Genomic DNA, 21,713 nt, shown 5'->3' on the forward strand with positions numbered 1-21,713 from the left:
GTCACTTGTCTCGCAACAAAATCTGGCCCTAAGAAATTCAAATATGCAAATGTAGCTCATAATGAAAGAATAACTCACATGCGAGCTCAAATAACATGATCTCCTTTAAAAACAAGCTAAAGTTTTAGTAATAGCTTTTTGTAGGGCTTATTAAAGCGATCCTAACTAACATGGGTGCCATGTAGATTGTTTGACGGCATATAAGCTCGACAATTCCTGGTGGATACAAAAGGAGGAGGAAATTTTAACATACTCTATGGAATGGCTATCTTTAGTCTATAAAAAGTCGCTTGACTTCCTTGTGCAAACTAAGGAAGAGATGAAAGATAGCAAACCACAAACACGACACGATCTAACCAATATTAACAATAGAGGAGATCGTATGTGCATTAACAAGGAGATATCTAGCCAATGCTTTTGGAGCCACTACTGATCCTCCTTTTTTTTTTTAAAGAGAGATTTGTAAGCAGAAAAACTTGTAGATTCAAAATAACTAAATTCATGATTTATGTAATCATGCACTAATAAAAAACTAATATGTCACAAAGAAACCACTACAAGTTACCCTCTATAAGAGTAGGGAGGAACCTCTAAAAAAACGACCTTGAAGGGCCAATGAAGTGATAGCCCAAGTGGTGTAGATGTTTTCCTAGAACACGGAGGTCTTGGGTTCAAAACCCCACCAGGTGCTTCCTCGACAGGATCGTTGGGGCGGATAAAAAGCAACCACTATGGGTGGTGAAAATGGTAACTACGAGAGGATCTTGGGCCTTAGGCTAGTCAGGGAAAAAAAAGAGGGATACAAGAAGCAACACATAGTTTAGAACATCTTATGCATACTAACAAAAGAATATATATATATATATAGGGCACATTATAAGCTTGCCAAAGAGAATCACACAAAGTTAAAATCACTGCCAACAAAAATGATGAAGGATTAGCATAAGCACTTTTGCCGTGCCAGTTTTTACTGTTATGTGAAAGTGTACTTATCAAAAAATATACTCATGTGCTGCTAATTTTCTGCTCTATGCAAGTAATGTATGAAGCGCTTCAAACCCGTTAAAAATCAACCGGCTTACCCACCCATTACAAATCAAGCCTGGCCATGTTAGTGAGCTGTTTACTTATCCCACATGCAAGTCAAAAAGTGGGTGTCAACAAGTGCTTCCAAACTTTGTATTTAAACCTCACTCTAGAGGGCACAATCCATCTGCCTATTTTGCATTTAGGTTCATTGTACTTTTTATCCATTTCTGTTACTGAGTCCACACAATCCTTTGACCGAATAATCTTTTCCTGTTTGACCAGTACACTCCTTTATAAAGTTACCAGTTCCTTGAATGTTGAAGTCTTCTCACCACACACAAGAATCAGAAAAGGACTGCTAGATTCCAGAGAACTTGTAACATGTACAACAAAAGATGACAGAAACCATGCAATTGTAGAGCCTGTAAAGCAGGTTATATTGTAAAACCCCTCCATACATACCTACAGTCTACAAACCAAGCCCCATCAAAAATCCTGCATTGCTCAACTGTGGCATTCACCCTGCCTCTTTGCAACAGCAGCTTGAAATGGTTTTATGCAGCAGGTGGCCTCAACGTCGGATCACGTACGCTTTCTGACTCTGCCTCTGAGCAATTCCTAATATCTGCCAAGTCTTTACCATGTCCTTCAGAAACCAAGGATAACCCACTTCTATCCAATGAAAAGCCCAGCTTTTCCTTGACACAGAATGTGGAAGAAATGATTGAAGCGGGACTGGGGATGTTCACTTTGTGCACCTGTGAGTCCTTGTCCTTCACTTCAGGATCTTGTGCTGCTACTTCTGTCGTGTCCTGTTTCAACAAGACGAGCATTTGAACAACTCACTTTCCATTTTGAAATTTCAATCAAATACACATGCATTGCTCTAAGAACTGTCATTGTCAGCCACACCCGGTGGGAGAAGGGTGAATAGAAATAAAAGCTCACCTGTGCAGCTGGAGACTGCAACACTTGTGCTGCCACAATGCCTGTGTTATCTTGCTCTGATTCAGCTGGTGCATGTTGAGAGCTGCTCTGGGAGGTAGGTGAATGATCACTGTTACCTTCTGATTTTTGACTTGATGCATGATTTTCAGCAGGTATAACAGGAATACCAGGTACACATGGTCTATATACAGGTGAACATGATGATGGGGGCGTTTGGGAACCCTGACTGTGTGAGATTTGGACAACGTAGCCTGGAACAGGCTGCTGGACAGAAGACGGGTATTGGGCATTTGGTCTTTCTACATGGGAATGGGGGTTTACGGGTGGTGGAAATGTTGGATAAGGCATATATGGATTGCTGCTATCTCCAGCCCTATTTCCAAACACGGCATATGGTTGGAGTGTAGGATGCATATGAAATGTGCCCATAGGCGGTGCAATAGGCATGCATGATGTGGGACTAACATGGGGAGCGCGAAGTCCACCTACTTGAAGTGAATCAGATTGAGAAAGAGAAACCGCCTGAGGAATGGGCATTGGATAGGGGTATGCTGCTGCAATGCCCATCACCATTGATGGGTCCAAAGCCATCCATGGGGACGATGACTGCAAGCGTTGTTGGAGCTGGCTTTGCAATCCCTCTGTCTCATTCTTCAAAGCTGCTTTCTCCTCTCGTAAGTCGTTTTTCTCTTGTGTAAGCTACACAGACACATCACATACTTGAAGCATCCATAGAATTAGAGCATCCAAGCTGGTACATAGCTATAAAGAGAGTTATTGAAGGGTATTGAGGATGGAATGCATGCCAAACCAGGATGTAAACATACTTCACCAGACTCGTCTAGAAGAGATGCGTGTTCCATCTTCAACCTTTTCACCTCCTCACGAAGCTCCTTAACCACTTGTATGCTTTCCCGCAAAATTGTGGCCTTATCGTTCTTTGGTCTATCTGGATCTGGCAATGAAAATAGCATAAAACAAAAGGAATGTAACAGCTCTTAGAATCCAAAAGAACAAGGAAATGCAGAAACATGGCAGCTCTATTTACATATCTGAAACCGTATCTCTCACCTAGCGCATTTGCAAGCTCTGAAAATTCCTCATTCAACTTGTCTCTTCTCAGCTTTTCCCTGTCTGCTTTATGCATCCGTCTGGCAGATAAACGATCTTCAACACCATGATCTCCCACACTTGGGCTGGCCACACGAGGCACATTTCACACTCTGATATTAGAGCAAACCTTGCTTCATTATGTTCCAACAGTTATTGCCAGCTTGAGCACTGGAGTTTACCTTGTATTTACTTTTTCACTTTTGATAGCATAACAAATTTATGGATCAATTATGATCATCCAGCACTCATAATATCTCACATCAGTGACAGGTGTCTTACTAACTCACTCGTGAGAAGGAAGCTTTGATGGCTGGAAAAGAATTGCTGAGATGGAGCCTGTATGAAGAGAGGCTACGACGGCACATGCACAAAAGAAGGCAGATAACTGAATGATGAAGAAGAGTTGCACCACAGGCCCATGTATAACTTTCTTGGGTGCCATAGGTCTAGGTTGGTCATCTAATACATGTACCAAAGGTCTAGGTGCACCTTCCCACCCATCCAGACATGTCAGGATGCCCATTTATGTCTGCAAACAGGGCATCCCCATAATATTTCCTCAAGCCCTTAGTGCACCTGTGACCTCAATATGAAAATATTTGTCCAAACTTGCACGTGGCCAACTTGGCAGTGCGACAAATCTGCCTAAGCCATATGCAAGCCATCTGGCCTCCAACAGCGGGTCTGAGCATCCGGCTATGGCTGAACCTCATAAGATGGCCATATGTCATGAGTGTGACTCTCTCTTATCACACCCTTGCACATTGGTCATCGTCAAAGGACATGCCTATTCATTAAAGACACACCCCTAAGTCCTAAGGACATAACTATTGATATTCAAGAGCCACACCCCTTCATCAGGGATGTGCCTCTTCATTTGTACCTTTTCGGCCTCTATTTAAGAAAGGCCCCTATCTCAATGCAATCATTCAGTCTTTTCCTGGGTGTTTGTCTCATGTTCATTAATTAAGTCTCTAATCATGTTAATTAAGCTATAAAAGCTTCATAGTGGTATCGAGCTAACTTTTTTCTGCCCTGTGGCATGCCCAAACCCTAGCCCTAACCCTAAAATCAGCCCTAACCCTAACCCTAAAATTAGTCAGCCCAAACCCTAAAATTGGGTGTAGCAGGTATTGCATGGAAGAGAAGGAGAGAATGCCCCATCAACTTCAGGCCCAAACTTCCAATTTTTGCTGAATGCCGGCCAGCCATACGTAGAAAATTCTTGAACAGAGGCAAGACAGCATGCAAGATGCAAGGGAGCTTCCTCTTCATCAGGTACCCCTTTGTGGAAAGGCACCCCCCCTACCCCTCCATCGAGCAGACACACCCCTTCATGAGTTCGTTTTGAAAAAACTCAGCCGGCGGCCCGCGACTGCCTTTCGTGAGCAAATGAAGTGTAGATGTTTTTTTTTTTTAAAACAAAAAATTTAAAAAAACATCCCTACTAAGGGCCTAAGCTGTAAACTGCCACGCATACAAAAAAAAAAAAAAAAATCACACGCGAGCCACAACAAAAAAAAACCAGCCGCCTGTTTGTGTCTCCCTTTGCATGCACCAGCCTGCGGTCGCCTCCTCCTTGACGGCTCCAGCCCGACTCATCCCTCAGCCATGGTCGTGTACACCTTGTTGTCTCCCCTATCTACTTGGATCCACCCTCTCCCCTCTGAAGGCTCTCACATGTTGGACAGCAGTACCTCGGACAGCAGCCTTCTTCCTGGTGCTTCTCCTACAGCAGCATCATCATTTATGGCAACATTTCCCGGGTGTGATTTTCCATCTTTCTGGGCATTAAAATCTCACATAATGTGACGCATTAGAATATCAGAAACCCATCACTTCATTATTTTGCGTGCTCTCCACTCATCGAGGGCCAATATCACTTTTTACGAGTACAAGAGCACCTCCCAGATCACATGGACTCACATTACCCTCTTCTCAGATGGCTTATGGCAGAGGAAACCTATGAATTCAGTTATTTACAAGACACCCCCTCACAATCCATAGTGCCCTCTCCTACCCATGCTTCTCCACCAATCTCTGCCCCTGTCCCAATGAGTGTGCCTCCCCCTTTACAACCCACTCATTACCATGTTCAGCTAGCCACACCAACTTCTCACCCCCGAGAGTTTGATGTGTGGGTGATCCGTGTTCATACTTTAGCACAGGATCTGGACCATTACTATTTTATACTCGGGCATCATCCTTATCTGGGTGATATCCTTCCCGAGTGCAGCATCATTTTTCATGAATATTGCACCTATTCCGAGAACGTTCACCCATCTTCATTCACGGTGCACCCTTCTACACCAGATTATACACCCTTGACACCAACAGCTGCCCCTACCCCTATACCTTCTTCACCAATAGCAGACTCTCTGCAGCCGTTACATCAGCATCTTCTCTCATGGCAGAACCGGATGACAAACGATCTCCTCCAGAATAGCAGCAAGCTTTGGAGCAACTTCAGCAGTAGTTCCAACAGCAACTCCAGGAGTCCATGGTGTTGGGGTAAAGGCATTATGCCCACCCTTATAGTGTGTACAAGCCCATAAGTTATAGTACATAGTACACTTAGTACTTTTAATGTACTAAGTGCACTATGTGTACTAGTGCAATATACATGTGTGATAGGGGAGTCACACACTCATTCCCATGAGTTGACTTATCCCCACAACTCTCTCTCTCTCTCCCTTGTTTCTCTGTGTATGTCTCCCACATGAACTCTAACCCTAATTCTAACTCCCATTCAATTGGTATCAGAGCCTAAACTTCCAACAATGGTGGTGTCGAATTTGCTGTAGAGGAGAAGAAGGTGCAGGCGCTGATTTCTTTCCTGGCTTAGGTAGCAAAGCAAGGCGTGTGCTGTCTGTGTTGAACGTGGGGAAGCGTGTAGAAGCGCTGGCCACTTAGGCGAAGGGCGTGTAGAAGCGCTGGCCACTTAGGCGAAGGGCAGGCGTGTCAGCGCTGAGCAGCCAGGCGCCTACAGCAGCAGCAGCAACCATCACAGCGCACAGCAGGTGGGCGGAAAGAGAAGGTGGCGGGCGTTGAATCACTCGCAGGTGTGTAACCGCTGGGCGAGCTTTTCGTGCATCCATTCGTGGCGGACACGTAACTGGCTGCGGACACGTAACCCAGGCGCAGCCACAAGGCGTCAACAAGTCGGAGGCGGGCGTCAATACAACAGGCGAGCGAAGAAGAAAGGCAGACAGGTACGGGCGTCCATCGCTTCGCTCCACGTCAGCCAACGCTTCATAGCAGCCAGCCATCCGTACATCAGCTACAGCTACAGCTACAGCAGCTTCATCACCCCCTTCTGCAACAGCATCAGATTTTCTGCAACAGCATCAACACAAAGAAATTCAGCCTGCAAATCTCAGAGAAATTCAAAAATTAAGAGGTATTTGCCTTCAATTTTGGGAATTTCTTATCAATTCAATCAATTGAGCAGATACAGGTGCCAAATTGCTCAAATTTTGAGCAAAATTGGCAAAATTAGGTGACATTGGTCACAATCAGGATCAATTTGCAGGAAATTGGATGTCGAAATTTGGGGCTTTTGACGTAATTGTGCAATTAAGCATTCATACATGCTGTATGATGTGAGAAATCGCACATTTGGGCAAAATTGCAGCAAATTGTAGTGCAAATCAAGGGGCTTTTGTGCCGATTGGGTTGATTTGCATGCAGGCAATCGCATTTGATGCTTTGGGCAATGTGTTGATGCCTTACAAGCACTCAATGTGCCTGTAAATCAAGGGGCTTTCATGTATTGGATGTATATGTGGCCAGGGGGAAGCACCGTGAAGACTCTGGATGCCTTCATGTGCGTTAATGTACCATGTATGATCAGAAATTGATCTTAAATCAAGGGGCTTTTCAAGATTTTATGCTTGTTGAGCTTGGCACAGCAGCAGGCAAGACTTTTATGCCTTGAATCCTCAGAAATCAGCTTGCAGTCAAGGGGCTTTTGCCCAATTTCTGTTCGGGACTGTTGTATGCAGTGTTCGGGACTGTAAAAGTCTGATTTTCACTCATTTGGACAGCCAGGAGAGCATTTATTGCTGCTGTACTTGCTGGTACAGATTTGGTATAGCTTTGTACAAGTTTTGGCATGGCTGCACATTGATTTGAGTGAGCAAAAATCTCAATTTCAGCTGCTGTACTTGCCGGTACAGGTTTGGTACATCATTGGTAAGCACTTGGTACTGTTGTACAGTACTTTGGAAGGGCAACAGAGCACATTTAAGGTGCTGTCCTAAATCTGCAGCAACCAGATTTTGGTGATTTCATCACATACAGTGGGAGTTGAGTTGTATTTGTGCTTCCGCAGTGGGAGATAAACTTTGGGAGAACAACTGTGAGCACTTTGTGTGCTTTTTTGGTGCAGTGTTTGCACATTTTGCAGGGAGTCAGGCATTGACAGGTTGCATATTGCTATGGCAACCACAGGTGAGAGCTCTTCATTGCTTCACATCAAGAAGCTTGAAGGCTCACATAACTATGATATTTGGCTAACCCAGTGCTATAATGTGTTGCTCCAGAAGAAGCAACACAAGCCTATCAAAGAAAGGGGTGTAATGCCCGCTTCTCTTACTGCTGAAGAGTGGGAAGATATGGATGAGCTAGCAAGATCCACCATCATGTTGTCTGTGTCAGGCACTTTACTTTTCAGCATTCGTGAAGAGAAGACAGCTTGGGGAATGTGGCAAAGATTGCAGGACTTGTATGCCCAGCAAAGTGCCTCAAGCAAAGTGTATTGGTTGAAGAAACTCATAGGTCTTCAGATGAAGGAAGGGGCGTCTATGGCAGCCCATCTAAATGAGTTTAATGGTATTGTCAGCCAAGTTATAAATCAAAAGTTGGCAATGGACGATGAGTTCAAAGCCACCTTTCTCTTATGCACTTTGCCAAAGAGTTGGGACACATTCAGGACAGCCACTAGCAATTCGAATGCTATGCTGTCATATGCAGATGTTGAGGGTGCTCTTCTTCAAGAAGAGATGAACAGGAAAAACAACTCTGTTGGAAAGTCCAATGCAATGAATGCACGTGGGAGATCCCAACAAAGGGGTAAAAGCCAAGAACGGGGAAGGAGCAAGTCTCGCTCCAAAAAGGACTTGGAATGCCATTATTGTAGCAAGAAGGGACACATCAAAAAGCAATGCTACAAATGGAAAAATGATCAAAAGGAAAAGGGAAAAGGCAAAGACAAAGACAAAGATGAAGCCAAAGATATAAAGCCAAAGGGCAAAAGTGGAGTCAAGATTGAAGAAGTCAATGTGTCACATGCTGGTGACAGTGAGGATGAGGTCCTATTCACGTCTTCACTTGATGCCCATTCACTTCTTACAGGAGATGGTCATGGTATGCACTCATGGATCATTGATTCAGGTGCCTCCTTTCATGTCACAGGTTGCAGAGACTTGTTTGTCAGGTATACTGCTGGCAATGAAGGAGTACTTTATTTGGGTGATAACCATGCATGCAAGATTCTTGGCAGAGGTCATGTGAGGCTTGTGTTTTCAGATGGCTCACAGCTTATGCTCCATGATGTTAGGTTGGTGCCTGAGATCAAGAAGAACCTGCTTTCTACTGGACAGCTTGATGATGCTGATTATGTTACCACATTTGGTCGTGGAAAGTGGAAGATTAGTAAGGGCTCACTGGTTGTTGCCAGAGGCTCTACGGTGGACACTCTTTACTTCATGCATGCAGGTGTTTGTCACAATGCTAATGTAAATGCAACCGAGCTGCCGGAAATCTCTATGTGGCATAGCCGGTTAGGACACATGAGTGTCAAGGGAATGGAGCAATTGTCTCGTTTTGGTTACGTGCCTTCTCTAAAGTTTTCAAGTTTTCAGTTTTGTGAGCATTGTATATATGGCAGGCAACTCTAGTGCCCCCACAAGAAAGCTCTTGGACAGAAAGATGCTCAGTTAGAGCTTGTGCATACAGATGTATGTGAGATGCCTCAGCTTTCTTTGGGAGGAGCAAAATATTTTGTGTCATTTATTGATGATGCCACACGCAAGGTGTGGGTTTATCCTCTTCGTTTGAAGAGTGATACATTCTCAGTGTTTGAGAAGTTTGTTGCTCTTGTTGAGAATAAAACTGGCAAAACACTGAAGGCTTTGTGTTCCGACAATGGTGGAGAGTATATGTCCAAACAGTTTCAGGACTTTTGTGATGCTAAAGGCATCAAGAGGGAGCTCTCTACTCCTTATGATCCTCCACAAAACGGGACAGCAGAGAGGATGAACAGGACCATTCAGGAGAAGGTCCGTTCTATGTTGTCACATGCTGCATTACCTCATGGTTTTTGGGCTGAAGCTGTTATGACAGCCGTTCATCTTATAAACAGGTCACCTAACACGAGGCTTGGTGGGAAAGTGCCAGAAGAAGTATGGACAGGGAAGCCTCTGTCATACAAGCACTTGAGAGTGTTTGGTTGCGTTGCGTACGTGCACATACGCACGGAAATGCGCACCAAACTTGATCCTAAGTCTCACAAATGCATATTCCTAGGATATGGTGACAGAGGTGAAATGGGGTATAGACTTTGGGATCCAGTGAATAGAAAGATTATACGCAGCAGATGTCATTTTTTATGAAACATGCATGTATAAGGAGCCTGCAAGGCAACAGGAGCCTGGCAGAGTCATCTTTGATGATGATGGGCATCATGGACAACAACCAAGGGCTGTAAATCAGCCATTACAGCAGCAAAACCAGCCCTTAAATGGTGCTGAAAATGGTCCAAATGGACAGCCAGAGATGGCAGAAGATATCCCTATGGATATACCACAGTTAGAGGAGATACCGGGCATGATTTTTCAGCCTTATGGCATGGAACAGGAGCCACCAATGGGTGATATGCAGGCTGGACAGCAACCTGCAAATGATGGTCATTGGGTACGGAGGTCCACAAGACCCTCCAGAGCCCCTGACAGGTTTGTTCCAAGGGTTGACTACTTGATGCTCACTGACTGTGGGGAGCCCTCATGTTATAAAGAGGCTTTACAGAGGGCAGACAAGGCTCTTTGGGAGCGTGCCATGAAGTCAGAGATGGATTCTCTGCACAAAAATGGAACATGGAAGTTGGTGCATTTGCCTGCAGGCAAGAAGGTTTTGCCATGCAAATGGGTTTACAGGCTCAAAGTTGCACCAGATGCAAAGCCAAGATACAAAGCCAGGTTAGTGGCTAAGGGCTTCAAGCAGGAATATGGTGTGGACTTTGAGGAGATCTTCTCTCCAGTGGTCAAAATGACCACACTTAGAGCCGTGTTAGCTTTGGTTGCACATGATGATCTGGACTTGATTCAGATGGATGTGAAGACTGCTTTTCTTCACAGTGATCTCCATGAGGAGATATATATGCAACAGCCAGAGGGTTATGCAGTATGTGGAAAGAAGAAGCTTGTATGCAAGCTGAAAAAGAGTCTTTATGGGCTCAAACAGGCACCAAGAGAATGGTATCATAAATTTGATACATTCATGAAATCCCAGAAATTCAGGAGAAGTGACATAGATCACTGCTTGTACACCAAGAAAGCTTTGGATGGCAGTCTATTAATCCTCATCTTGTATGTTGATGATATGTTGATTGCCGGGAAATCTCGTAAAGAGATGAATGCCTTGAAGCAGAGGCTGCATCAAACCTTTGATATGAAGGATTTGGGTGATGCAAATCACATTTTGGGTATGCGGATACTTCGGGACAGAAATCAGCATGTGTTGTATTTGTCTCAGAAGGAATACATTGGCAAAGTTTTGCAGAGGTTCAATATGGACGGGGGGAAGAAAACTAGTACTCCTTTGCCTCCATATGTGAAACTCAGTGCTATGGACAACCCACAGTCAGATAGTGGCAGGGCTGATATGGCCAAGATTCCGTATGCTTCAGCTTGTGGCAGTCTCATGTATGCCATGGTTGCTACTAGGCCGGACATTGCATTTGCAGTGGGAGTGGTTTCTAGATACATGGCCAACCCTGGCAAGAAGCATTGGGAAGCAGTGAAAGGTGTCATGAGATACCTGAAGGGCACACAGGATATGTGCATTTGTTTTGGCAAACAGGATGCATTAGTGCATGGTTACACGGATTCGGATTATGCCGGTCATCCAGATAACCGGAAGTCTACTACCGGTTATGTATTTACATTCACAGGAGGTGCTGTGTCATGGATATCCAGGATGCAGAAGTGCACTGCCTTATCTACTACAAAGGCCGAGTATATTGCAGCCACAGAGGCTTGCAAGAAGGCATTATGGCTATCTCGGTTAGTGGTTGATTTGGGTTATACAGGGGATATTCCATTGTTGCATTGTGACAGTCAGAGTGCCATCCAGTTGGCAAAGAACCCTGTTTTTCATGCAAAGATGAAGCATGTGGATGTGAAGTATCACTTCATCAGAGAGGTGATAGAGAACAAGCAAATTCAGCTTGTTAAGATTCATACGGATGACAACCCGGCTGATCTGTTGACAAAGAGTTTGCCTCCGGAGCGGTTTGCTCATTGCAGACACTTGATGGGCATTGGGATGAGGCCAGTTTCAGCCTTGATATGGCCTTGTATATTATCATGTACATGCTGATTTTTTCTTTTCCTTCATTTAAGGGCACTTTGCCTTTAAGTGGGAGGTTGTTGGGATAAAGGCATTATGCCCACCCTTATAGTGTGTACAAGCCCATAAGTTATAGTACATAGTACACTTAGTACTTTTAATATACTAAGTGCCCTATGTGTACTAGTGCAATATACATGTGTGATAGGGGAGTCACACACTCATTCCCATGAGTTGACTTATCCCCACAACTCTCTCTCTCTCTCTCTCTCCCTTGTTTCTCTATGTATGTCTCCCACATGAACTCTAACCCTAATTCTAACTCCCATGGCATCCTTGGCTTCACAGATCCAGGCTCCAGCAGCTCCAGACGGACCGCCACTCCCACACGAGTTCAGTACCAGCAGCAGTACCAGCGGACGAAGATGTCATTACTTCCGAGGTAGAAGGCGACAACCTTAAAACTCTGTATCGTCTTTTATAAGCCAGTAAAACAAAGAAATTGGAAATTAAACCCCCTGAATCTTATGGTGGCCAGCGCAATAAGCACATCCTAGACCAATGGCTCTACAAACTGCGGTTATACTTTGAATCCATGACTCTTTCTAACTCCAAAAAGGTTACTTTTGCCGTATCCCTACTCAAAGACACTACTTTATTGTGGTGGCAACGACGACAGCACGCCCGAAAATCAGTTACAACGTGGAAAAAATTCAAGTGGATCCTCGTAAGCAGTTCGTACCTGCCAATGCGGATTTCCAAGCCCGTACTCGCTTACGCTATTTGGACCAAAATGGTTCCTTGGCCTCTAATATCTCCCGGTTCACCAACTTGATACTGGAGATTGACTCCTTGTCCCATGCGGACAAACTCCATGCCTTCGTTGAAGGTCTTAACCCCACACTGTGTGCCGATGTTCAGAAATATAATCCTGTCGATCTTGCCAATGCCATACGTTATGCAGAGCACGTTGCAGACATTACTTCTCAAAATCCGGTCTCTTTCAAACGAGCTAATACCTTTTAGAAAGCCAATGGGTCTCGTATAAACCAAGATAGTCGAAGGGACGGTTCTGATACTTCTACCTCCCAGCCTAATCCCCAATGGAACAATTCTCAACAACCTCACCAACCAGAAGGATCGTCCTCTTTTCAGTCAAGGCATCCTCAATCCTTCCAACCACGCAATTCGGATCGTGGACAGGACCAAGACTGTGATCAATCTTGCAATCCTCGTCCTTCCATTGTCTCTTCTGTTCAGGATCAACAAGAGACAGGATTGTGCACAATTTACAATGGACCTCACCGTTGGTTTGAGTGTCCCAAAAGACCAACCCATCGACAGAATTCTAATGCTGAACCCTCCACTTCCGAAAGGAGAAACCCCCAATTATTGACAAAGGAAAGCGTGCGGTTAATCACCGTGCTATTGCACATGCTTCGATGATCACCTCTACTGCCACAGCTGAATCTACCTCTTCACCGTTACCCCAGCGGTCTATTCAGGTTTTGGTTCTTCAAGGTTCTATTTCCAATCACCCCATTCATGTGCTCATAGATAGTGGATATTCTCATAACTCTGTGGGAACCACCTTAACACACAGATTGAAGATTTGGACTTCTAAGAGTGCTATTACTTATGAAGTAGAGCTTGCCAATGGTTCCATATCCTTGTGTAACAGCGTTGCCAAACACCTCTCCTTTCGAATTCAGCGCTATCGTGACAAATTGGATTTCCAAATTATATCTTTGGCACATTATGATATGATTCTTGGTCAAGAATGGTTGTATCAATATGATCCCCTCATTAGTTTCCGAAACCATTCCATACAATTTGCTCACAATGATAAGCTTGTGGCACTCGAAAGCATCAGAGACCAACCCTCTACACCGACTGTCATGTGCATCACAGATGCCATGGACATTTCTAGGGCTAGATCCAGAAGAGGCAAACAGATAAAGACCATGAACCAGTAGAAGATGGACATAGAGCAGGACTTGGAGCAAAGCATGGATCAGAAGGCTGTCGGCTGCATGGAGGCTGACATCAGCAGTACCAAAGGGCTGTCGGCTGCAGGACAGAGGGTGCTGGCAGCAGGCGCATCCAGTGTTGGGGTAAAGGCGTTATGCCCACCCTTATAGTGTGTACAAGCCCATAAGTTATAGTACATAGTACACTTAGTACTTTTAATGTACTAAGTGCACTATGTGTACTAGTGCAATATACATGTGTGATAGGGGAGTCCACACACTCATGCCTCATGAGTTGACTTATCCCCACAACTCTCTCTCTCTCTCTCTCCCTTGTTCTCTCTGTGTATGTCTCCCACATGAATCTCTAACCTAACCCTAATTCCTGTTTCTCCCACACAACTCGTATCAGAGCTATGGTCATTCTCTCCCCTCCCTCTTGATAGCATCTCAGGCTGCATTTCAGGCTGTGGAATAGGTGCTTACAAATAGCTTTCGTTTCACACCTCCTTCGGCCAGCATAGAACAGTGAAGCTTGCTCGCAGCAATCGCAGGCAGACAAGGCGCCGGTTGACAGCATAGGATAGCTGGCTACGAAGGGAACCCAGGCGGCAGCTTTGGTCGACTAGGGGTTGACAATCAGAGCTACGCGTAGTTAGCCATAAGGCGACGTCAACAAGCGCTGGCTACTATAGCGCTACACGGCGAAGACTGGCGCTAGGCGAACGAAGTCGTCAGGCGGGCGTGAAGCGAAGGCTACCACAGCACAACTGGTAGGCGTCGAAGGCAGCTGGCTACCTGCACTAGGCGTCAACGGTAGGCGACGTAGCACTACACAGCGAAGGCTACTAGGCGAGCGAAGAGGCGGAGACGCGATGGCGCGGTGAAAGCAGCATAGCGAACGTCCACATCGAATTTGTTGGCTACGCGGCCAGTTGACGGGCAAAATTGGGAGTTGTGCGCGTTGGCCTAGTAGGCGACTGTGCCGAACACGTGTGCAGCCCCTTCTCGTCTCCCCAACACGTCTGCAGCCACTTCTCTACAGCAGCTTCATCACCCTCTTCTGCAACAGAGCATCAATGTCTGCAATCAAACATCACAATTGCAGCAGCAACTGCATAAGCATCAGCACCAAATTCATCAACCCGCCTGCAAATCAGAGAAAAAATCAAAAAATTACAAGGTATTTTGCTTCAATTTTTTTTTGGGATTTGCAATTGAGCAGGTGCAATCATTAATTGAGCAGATACAGGCGCCGAATTGCTCAATTTTTGAGCAAAATTGGCAAAATTGGGTGACATTGGTCACAATCAGGATCAATTTGCAAGAAATTGGTCACAATCAGGATCAATTTGCAGGAAATTGGATGTCGAAATTTGGGGCTTTTGATGTAATTGTGCAATTAAGCACTCATACATGCTGTATGATGTGAAAAATCGCACATTTGGGCAAAATTGCAGCAAATTGCAGTGCAAATCAAGGGGCTTTTGTGCCGATTTGGTTGATTTGCATGCAGGCAATCGCATTTGATGCTGTGGATAATGCGTTGATGCCTTACAAGCACTCAATGTGCCTGTAAATCAAGGGGGTTTCATGTATTTGATGTATATGTGGCCAGGGGGAAGCATCGTGAACACTCTGGATGCCTTCATGTGCGTCAATGTACCATGTATGATCAGAAATTGATCTTAAATCAAGGGGCTTTTCAAGTTTGTATGCTTGTTGAGCTTGGCAAAGCAGCAGGCAAGACATTTATGCCTTGAATCCTCAGAAATCAGCTTGCAGTCAAGGGGCTTTTGCCCAATTTCTGTTTGGGACTGTTGTATGCAGTGTTCGGGACTGTAAAAGTCTGATTTTCACTCATTTGGACAGCCAGGAGAGCATTTATTGCTATTGTACCTACTGGTACAGATTTGGCACAGCTTTGTGCAAGTTTTGGCATGGCTGTACACTGTTTTGAGTAACCAAAAGGTTCAATTTCAGCTCCTGTACTTGCCGGTACAGGTTTGGTACATCATTGGTGAGCACTTGGTACTGCTGTACAGTATTTTGGAAGGGCAACAGAGCACATTTAAGGTGCTGTCCAAAATCTGCAGCAACCAGATTTTGGTGATTTCATCACATACAGTGGGAGAAAAGTTGCATTTGTGCTTCCGCAGTGGGAGATAAAGCTTGGGAGAACAACTGTGAGCACTTTGTGTGCTTTTGGTGCAGTGTTTGCACATTTTCCAGGGAGTCAGGCATTAACAAGTTGCATATTGCTATGGCAACCACAGGTGAGAGCTCTTCATTGCTTCACATCAAGAAGCTTGAAGGCTCGCATAATTATGATATTTGGCAAACCCAGTGCTACAATGTGTTGCTCCAGAAAAAGCAGCACAAACCTATCAAAGCAAGGGGTGTAATGCCCGCTTCTCTTACTGCTGAAGAGTGGGAAGATATGGATGAGCTGGCAAGATCTACTATCATGTTGTCTGTGTCAGACTCATTACTTTTCAGCATTCGTGAAGAGAAGACAGCTTGGGGAATGTGGCAGAGATTGCAGGACTTGTATGCCCAACAAAGTGCCTCAAGCAAAGTGTATTGGTTGAAGAAACTCATAGGTCTTCAGATGAAGGAAGGGGCGTCTATGACAGCCCATCTAAATGAGTTTAATGGTATTGTCAGCCAAGTCATTAATCAAAAATTGGCAATGGACGATGAGTTCAAAGCCACTTTTTTGTTATGCACTTTGCCAGAGAGTTGGGACACATTCAGGACAGCCACTAGCAATTCGCATGCTATGCTGTCATATGCAGATGTTGAGGGTGCTCTTCTTCAAGAAGAGATAAACAGGAAAAACAACTCTGTTGGAAAGTCCAATGCAATGAATGCACGTGGGAGATCCCAGCAAAGGGGGAAAAGCCAAGAAAGGGGAAGGAGCAAGTCTCGCTCCAAAAAGGATTTGGAATGCCATTATTGTGGCAAAAAGGGACACATTAAAAAGCAATGCTACAAATGGAAAAATGATCAAAAGGAAAAGGGAAAAGGCAAAGACAAAGAGAAAGATGAAGCCAAAGATGTAAAGCCAAAGGGCAATGTGTCACATGCAGGTGGCAGTGAGGATGAGGTCCTCTTTACGTCTTCACTTGATGCCCATTCACTTCTTACAGGTGGTCATGGTATGCACTCATGGATCATTGATTCAGGTGCCTCCTTTCATGTCACAGGTTGCAGAGACTTGTTTGTCAAGTACACTGCTGGCAATGAAGGAGTGGTTTATTTGGGTGATAACCATGCATGCAAGATTCCTGGCAGAGGTGATGTGAGGCTTGTATTTTCAGATGGCTCACAGCTTATGCTCCATGATGTCAGGCATGTGCCTGAGATCAAGAAGAATCTGCTTTCTACTGGACAGCTTGATGATGCTGATTATGTTACCACATTTGGTAGTGGAAAGTGGAAAATTAGTAAGGGCTCACTGGTTGTTGCCAGAGGCTCTAAGGTGGACACTCTTTATTTCATGCATGCAGGTGTTTGTCACCATGCTAATGTAAATGCAACCGAGCTGCCGGAAATCTCTATGTGGCATAGCCGGTTGGGACACATGAGTGTCAAAGGAATGGAGCAATTGATGGTGTTTTCTCGCATATTTTGAGAATAAGGATGCACCTATGTCATGCGGTGTGATTCATGCGTGGATATGTGAGATGCCTCAGCTTTCTTTGGGAGGAGCAAAATATTTTGTGTCTTTTATTGATGATGCCACACGCAAGGTGTGGGTTTATCCTCTTCGTTTGAAGAGTGATACATTCTCAGTGTTTGAGAAGGTTGTTGCTCTTGTTGAGAATCAAACTGGCAAAACACTGAAGGCTTTGCGTTCCGACAATGGTGGAGAGTATATGTCCAAACAGTTTCAGGACTTTTGTGATGCTAAAGGCATCAAGAGGGAGCTCTCTACTCCTTATGATCCTCCACAAAACGGGACAGCAGAGAGGATGAACAGGACCATACAGGAGAAGGTCTGTTCTATGTTGTCACATGCTGCATTACCTCATGGTTTTTGGACTGAAGCTGTTATGACAGCCGTTCACCTTATAAACAGGTCACCTAACACGAGGCTTGGTGGGAAAGTGCCAGAGGAAGTATGGACAGGGAAGCCTCCATCATACAAGCACTTGAGAGTGTTTGGTTGCGTTGCGTACGTGCACATACGCAGGGAAATGCGCACCAAACTTGATCCTAAGTCTCACAACTGCATATTCCTAGGATATGGTGACAGAGGTGAAATGGGGTATAGACTTTGGGATCCCATGAATAGAAAGATTATACGCAGCAATGATGTCATTTTTGATGAAACATGCATGTATAAGGAGCCTGCAAGGCAACAGGAGCCTAGCAGAGTCATCTTTGATGATGATGGACATCATGGACAACAACAAAGGGCTGTAAATCAGCCATTACAGCAGCAAAACCAGCCCTTAAATGGTGCTGAAGATGGTCCAAATGGACAGCCAGAGATGGTAGAAAATATCCCTATGAATATACCACAGTTAGAGGAGATACCGGGCATGATTTTTCAGCCTTATGGCATGGAACAGGAGCCACCAATGGGTGATATGCAGGCTGGACAGCAACCTGCAAATGATGGTCATTGGGTACGGAGGTCCACAAGACCCTCCAGAGCCCTTGACAGGTTTGTTCCAGGGGTTGACTACTTGATGCTCACTGACTGTGGGGAGCCCTCATGTTATAAAGAGGCTTTACAGAGGGCAGATAAGGCTCTTTGGGAGCGTGCCATGAAGTCAGAGATGGATTCTCTGCATAAAAATGGAACTTGGAAGTTGGTGCATTTGCCTGCAGGCAAGAAGGTTTTGCCATGCAAGTGGGTTTACAGGCTCAAAGTTGCACCAGATGCAAAGCCAAGATACAAAGCCAGGTTAGTGGCTAAGGGCTTCAAGCAGGAATATGGTGTGGACTTTGATGAGATCTTCTCTCCAGTGGTCAAAATGACCACACTTAGAGCTGTATTGGCTTTGGTTGCTCATGATGATCTGGACTTGATTCAGATGGATGTGAAGACTGCTTTTCTTCACGGTGATCTCCATGAGGAGATATATATGCAGCAGCCAGAGGGTTATGCAGTGACTGGAAAGGAGGAGCTTGTATGCAAGCTGAAAAAGAGTCTTTATGGGCTCAAACAGGCACCAAGAGAATGGTATCATAAATTTCATACATTCATGAAATCACAGAAATTCAGGAGAAGTGACATAGATCACTGCTTGTACACCAAGAAAGCTTTGGATGGCAGTCTATTGATCCTCATCTTGTATGTTGATGATATGTTGATTGCCGGAAAATCTCGTAAAGAGATGGATGCCTTGAAGCAGAGGCTGCATCAAACCTTTGATATGAAGGATTTGGGTAATGCAAATCACATTTTGGGTATGCGGATACTTCGGGACAGAAATCAGCATGTGTTGTATTTGTCTCAGAAGGAATACATTGGCAAAGTCTTGCAGAGGTTCAATATGGACGGGGGGAAGAAGACTAGTACTCCTTTGCCTCCATATGTGAAACTCAGTGCTATGGACAACCCACAGTCGGATAGAGACAGGGCTGATATGGCCAAGATTCCGTATGCTTCAGCTTGTGGCAGTCTGCCATGGTTGCTACTAGGCCGGACATTGCATTTGCAGTGGGAGTGGTTTCTAGATACATGGCCAACCCTGGCAAGAAGCATTGGGAAGCAGTGAAAGGTGTCATGAGATACCTGAAGGGCACACAGGATATGTGCATTTGCTTTGGCAAACAGGATGCATTAGTGCATGGTTACACGGATTCGGATTATGCCGGTCATCCAGATAACCGGAAGTCTACTACCGGTTATGTGTTTACATTCACAGGAGGTGCTGTGTCATGGATATCCAGGATGCAGAAGTGCACTGCCTTATCTACTACAGAGGCCGAGTATATTGCAGCCACAGAGGCTTGCAAGGAGGCATTATGGCTATCTCGGTTAGTGGTTGATTTGGGTTATACAGGGGATATTCCATTGTTGCATTGTGACAGTCAGAGTGCCATCCAGTTGGCAAAGAACCCTGTCTTTCATGCAAAGACGAAGCATGTGGATGTGGAGCATCACTTCATCAGAGAGGTGATAGAGAACAAGCAAATTCAGCTTGTTAAGATTCATACGGATGACAACCCGGCTGATCTGTTGACAAAGAGTTTGCCTCCGGAGCGGTTTGCTCATTGCAGACACTTGATGGGCATTGGATGAGGCCAGTTTCAGCCTTGATTTGGCCTTGTATATTATCATGTACATGCTGATTTTTCTTTTCCTTTACTTAAGGGCACTTTGCCTTTAAGTGGGAGGTTGTTGGGGTAAAGGCGTTATGCCCACCCTTATAGTGTGTACAAGCCCATAAGTTATAGTACATAGTACACTTAGTACTTTTAATGTACTAAGTGCACTATGTGTACTAGTGCAATATACATGTGTGATAGGGGAGTCACACACTCATGCCTCATGAGTTGACTTATCCCCACAACTCTCTCTCTCTCTCTCCCTTGTTCTCTCTGTGTATGTCTCCCACATGAATCTCTAGCCTAACCCTAATTCCTGTTTCTCCCACACATCCAGAAGACCCAGTCGGCTGCATTTAATTGATTTTATGAATTAATAACTGGCCGACCAGCAGTCGGCCAGTTTCCCACATACTCCAAGGCCTATATAAAGGCACCCTTGCTCTTTGTTTTAGGCATTCTCTCCCACTAGGGGATTGGATCACTAGAGGTCCCATAGGGGACAGATTTTAGGGTTTACAACCTTTTTATGAAGGCAGCCCATGGCTGCAAAGATATGTACCTTTTTGTACCATAGTATATACTGAAATTCCAGCATTTCTCTCTCTCTCTCTCTCTACTCTCTCTCTACCTGCGTTTTTGCATCAGATGGTGCGTTTTTGCATCAGAAGGTTTCCAAGAGTGTTTAGGGCTGAAAGAAGACTACCCAGAGCTTCCGCGCGTTACATTGGTATCAGAGCATCAGGCTCAGCAAAGCTAAACACTGATTCAGTCCCAGATGATGGTGTACAGGTCCAAGGTACAGGAAAGTACACGGATTCGAAGCCCAAGGCAGGAACACAGATCGGGAAGAACTCCCAGGAGGTTTGTTGGTGGTGTTCCACAGTGCCAGATGGGGATGGCAGTTCCGTGAGCCAGATAGGTTCTCAGGTAACGGTCCCAAGGGAGGTTGATCCTCCAAGGGTGATGTGAGAGTGCCAGACTCAGTTCCAGGAACGAAGACCAAGACGGTGTTCAGAGTCAGGGCAGGAATGGATTGTGGACTAGAGGAAGACCAGATGCATAGATCTTCATCAGAGACAGAGTGGTTTGGAGAACAGATCGGATTTTCAGAGAAAAAGGTTTTGCCAGGGATGGATGATGACAGAGGGACTTCGGGACAGGATTGGGATGATGACAGTCATCCAAGAGCAGGTTGGATTCCCGTCATCAAGTTTAGCAGAGGGGGATGTCATGTGCATCACAGATGCCATGGACATTTCTAGGGCTAGATCCAGAAGAGGCAAACAGATAAAGACCATGAACCAGTAGAAGATGGACATGGAGCAGGACTTGGAGCAAAGCATGGATCAGAAGGCTGTCGGCTGCATGGAGGCTGACATCAGCAGTACCAAAGGGCTGTCGGCTGCAGGACAGAGGGTGCTGGCAGCAGGCGCATCCAGAAGACCCAGTCGGCTGCATTTAATTGATTTTATGAATTAATAACTGGCCGACCAGCAGTCGGCCAGTTTCCCACATACTCCAAGGCCTATATAAAGGCACCCTTTCTCTTTGTTTTAGGCATTCTCTCCCACTAGGGGATTGGATCACTAGAGGTCCCATAGGGGACAGATTTTAGGGTTAACAACCTTTTTATGAAGGCAGCCCATGGCTGCAAAGATATGTACCTTTTTGTACCATAGTATATACTGAAATTCCAGCATTTCTCACTCTCTCTCTCTACTCTCTCTCTACCTGCATTTTTGCATCAGATGGTGCGTTTTTGCATCAGAAGGTTTCCAAGAGTGTTTAGGGCTG

At 45.1% G+C, this 21,713-nt stretch overlaps 1 protein-coding gene across 1 annotated transcript in view; it reads right to left on the minus strand.

The window, feature by feature from the left end:
• Positions 1–1,044: 1,044 nt before the first annotated feature.
• The window catches only part of LOC147638013 (uncharacterized), a 30,017-nt gene continuing 9,348 nt past the window's right edge, over positions 1,045–21,713 (minus strand). Inside the window, exons 2-5 of the mRNA XM_086797430.1 lie at positions 3,049–3,173; positions 2,805–2,932; positions 1,978–2,676; positions 1,045–1,841 (exon numbers count right to left, since the gene is read on the minus strand). Coding sequence (XP_086653556.1) covers positions 1,584–1,841; positions 1,978–2,676; positions 2,805–2,932; positions 3,049–3,173 — 1,210 coding nt within the window. The 3' untranslated portion in view covers positions 1,045–1,583. The remainder of the gene's footprint in view (positions 1,842–1,977; positions 2,677–2,804; positions 2,933–3,048; positions 3,174–21,713) is intronic.

Source organism: Cibotium barometz, chromosome 5, assembly GCF_041138505.1.
Source record: "Cibotium barometz isolate CiBa-2024 chromosome 5, ASM4113850v1, whole genome shotgun sequence".
NCBI classification, from domain to species: domain Eukaryota; kingdom Viridiplantae; phylum Streptophyta; class Polypodiopsida; order Cyatheales; family Cibotiaceae; genus Cibotium; species Cibotium barometz.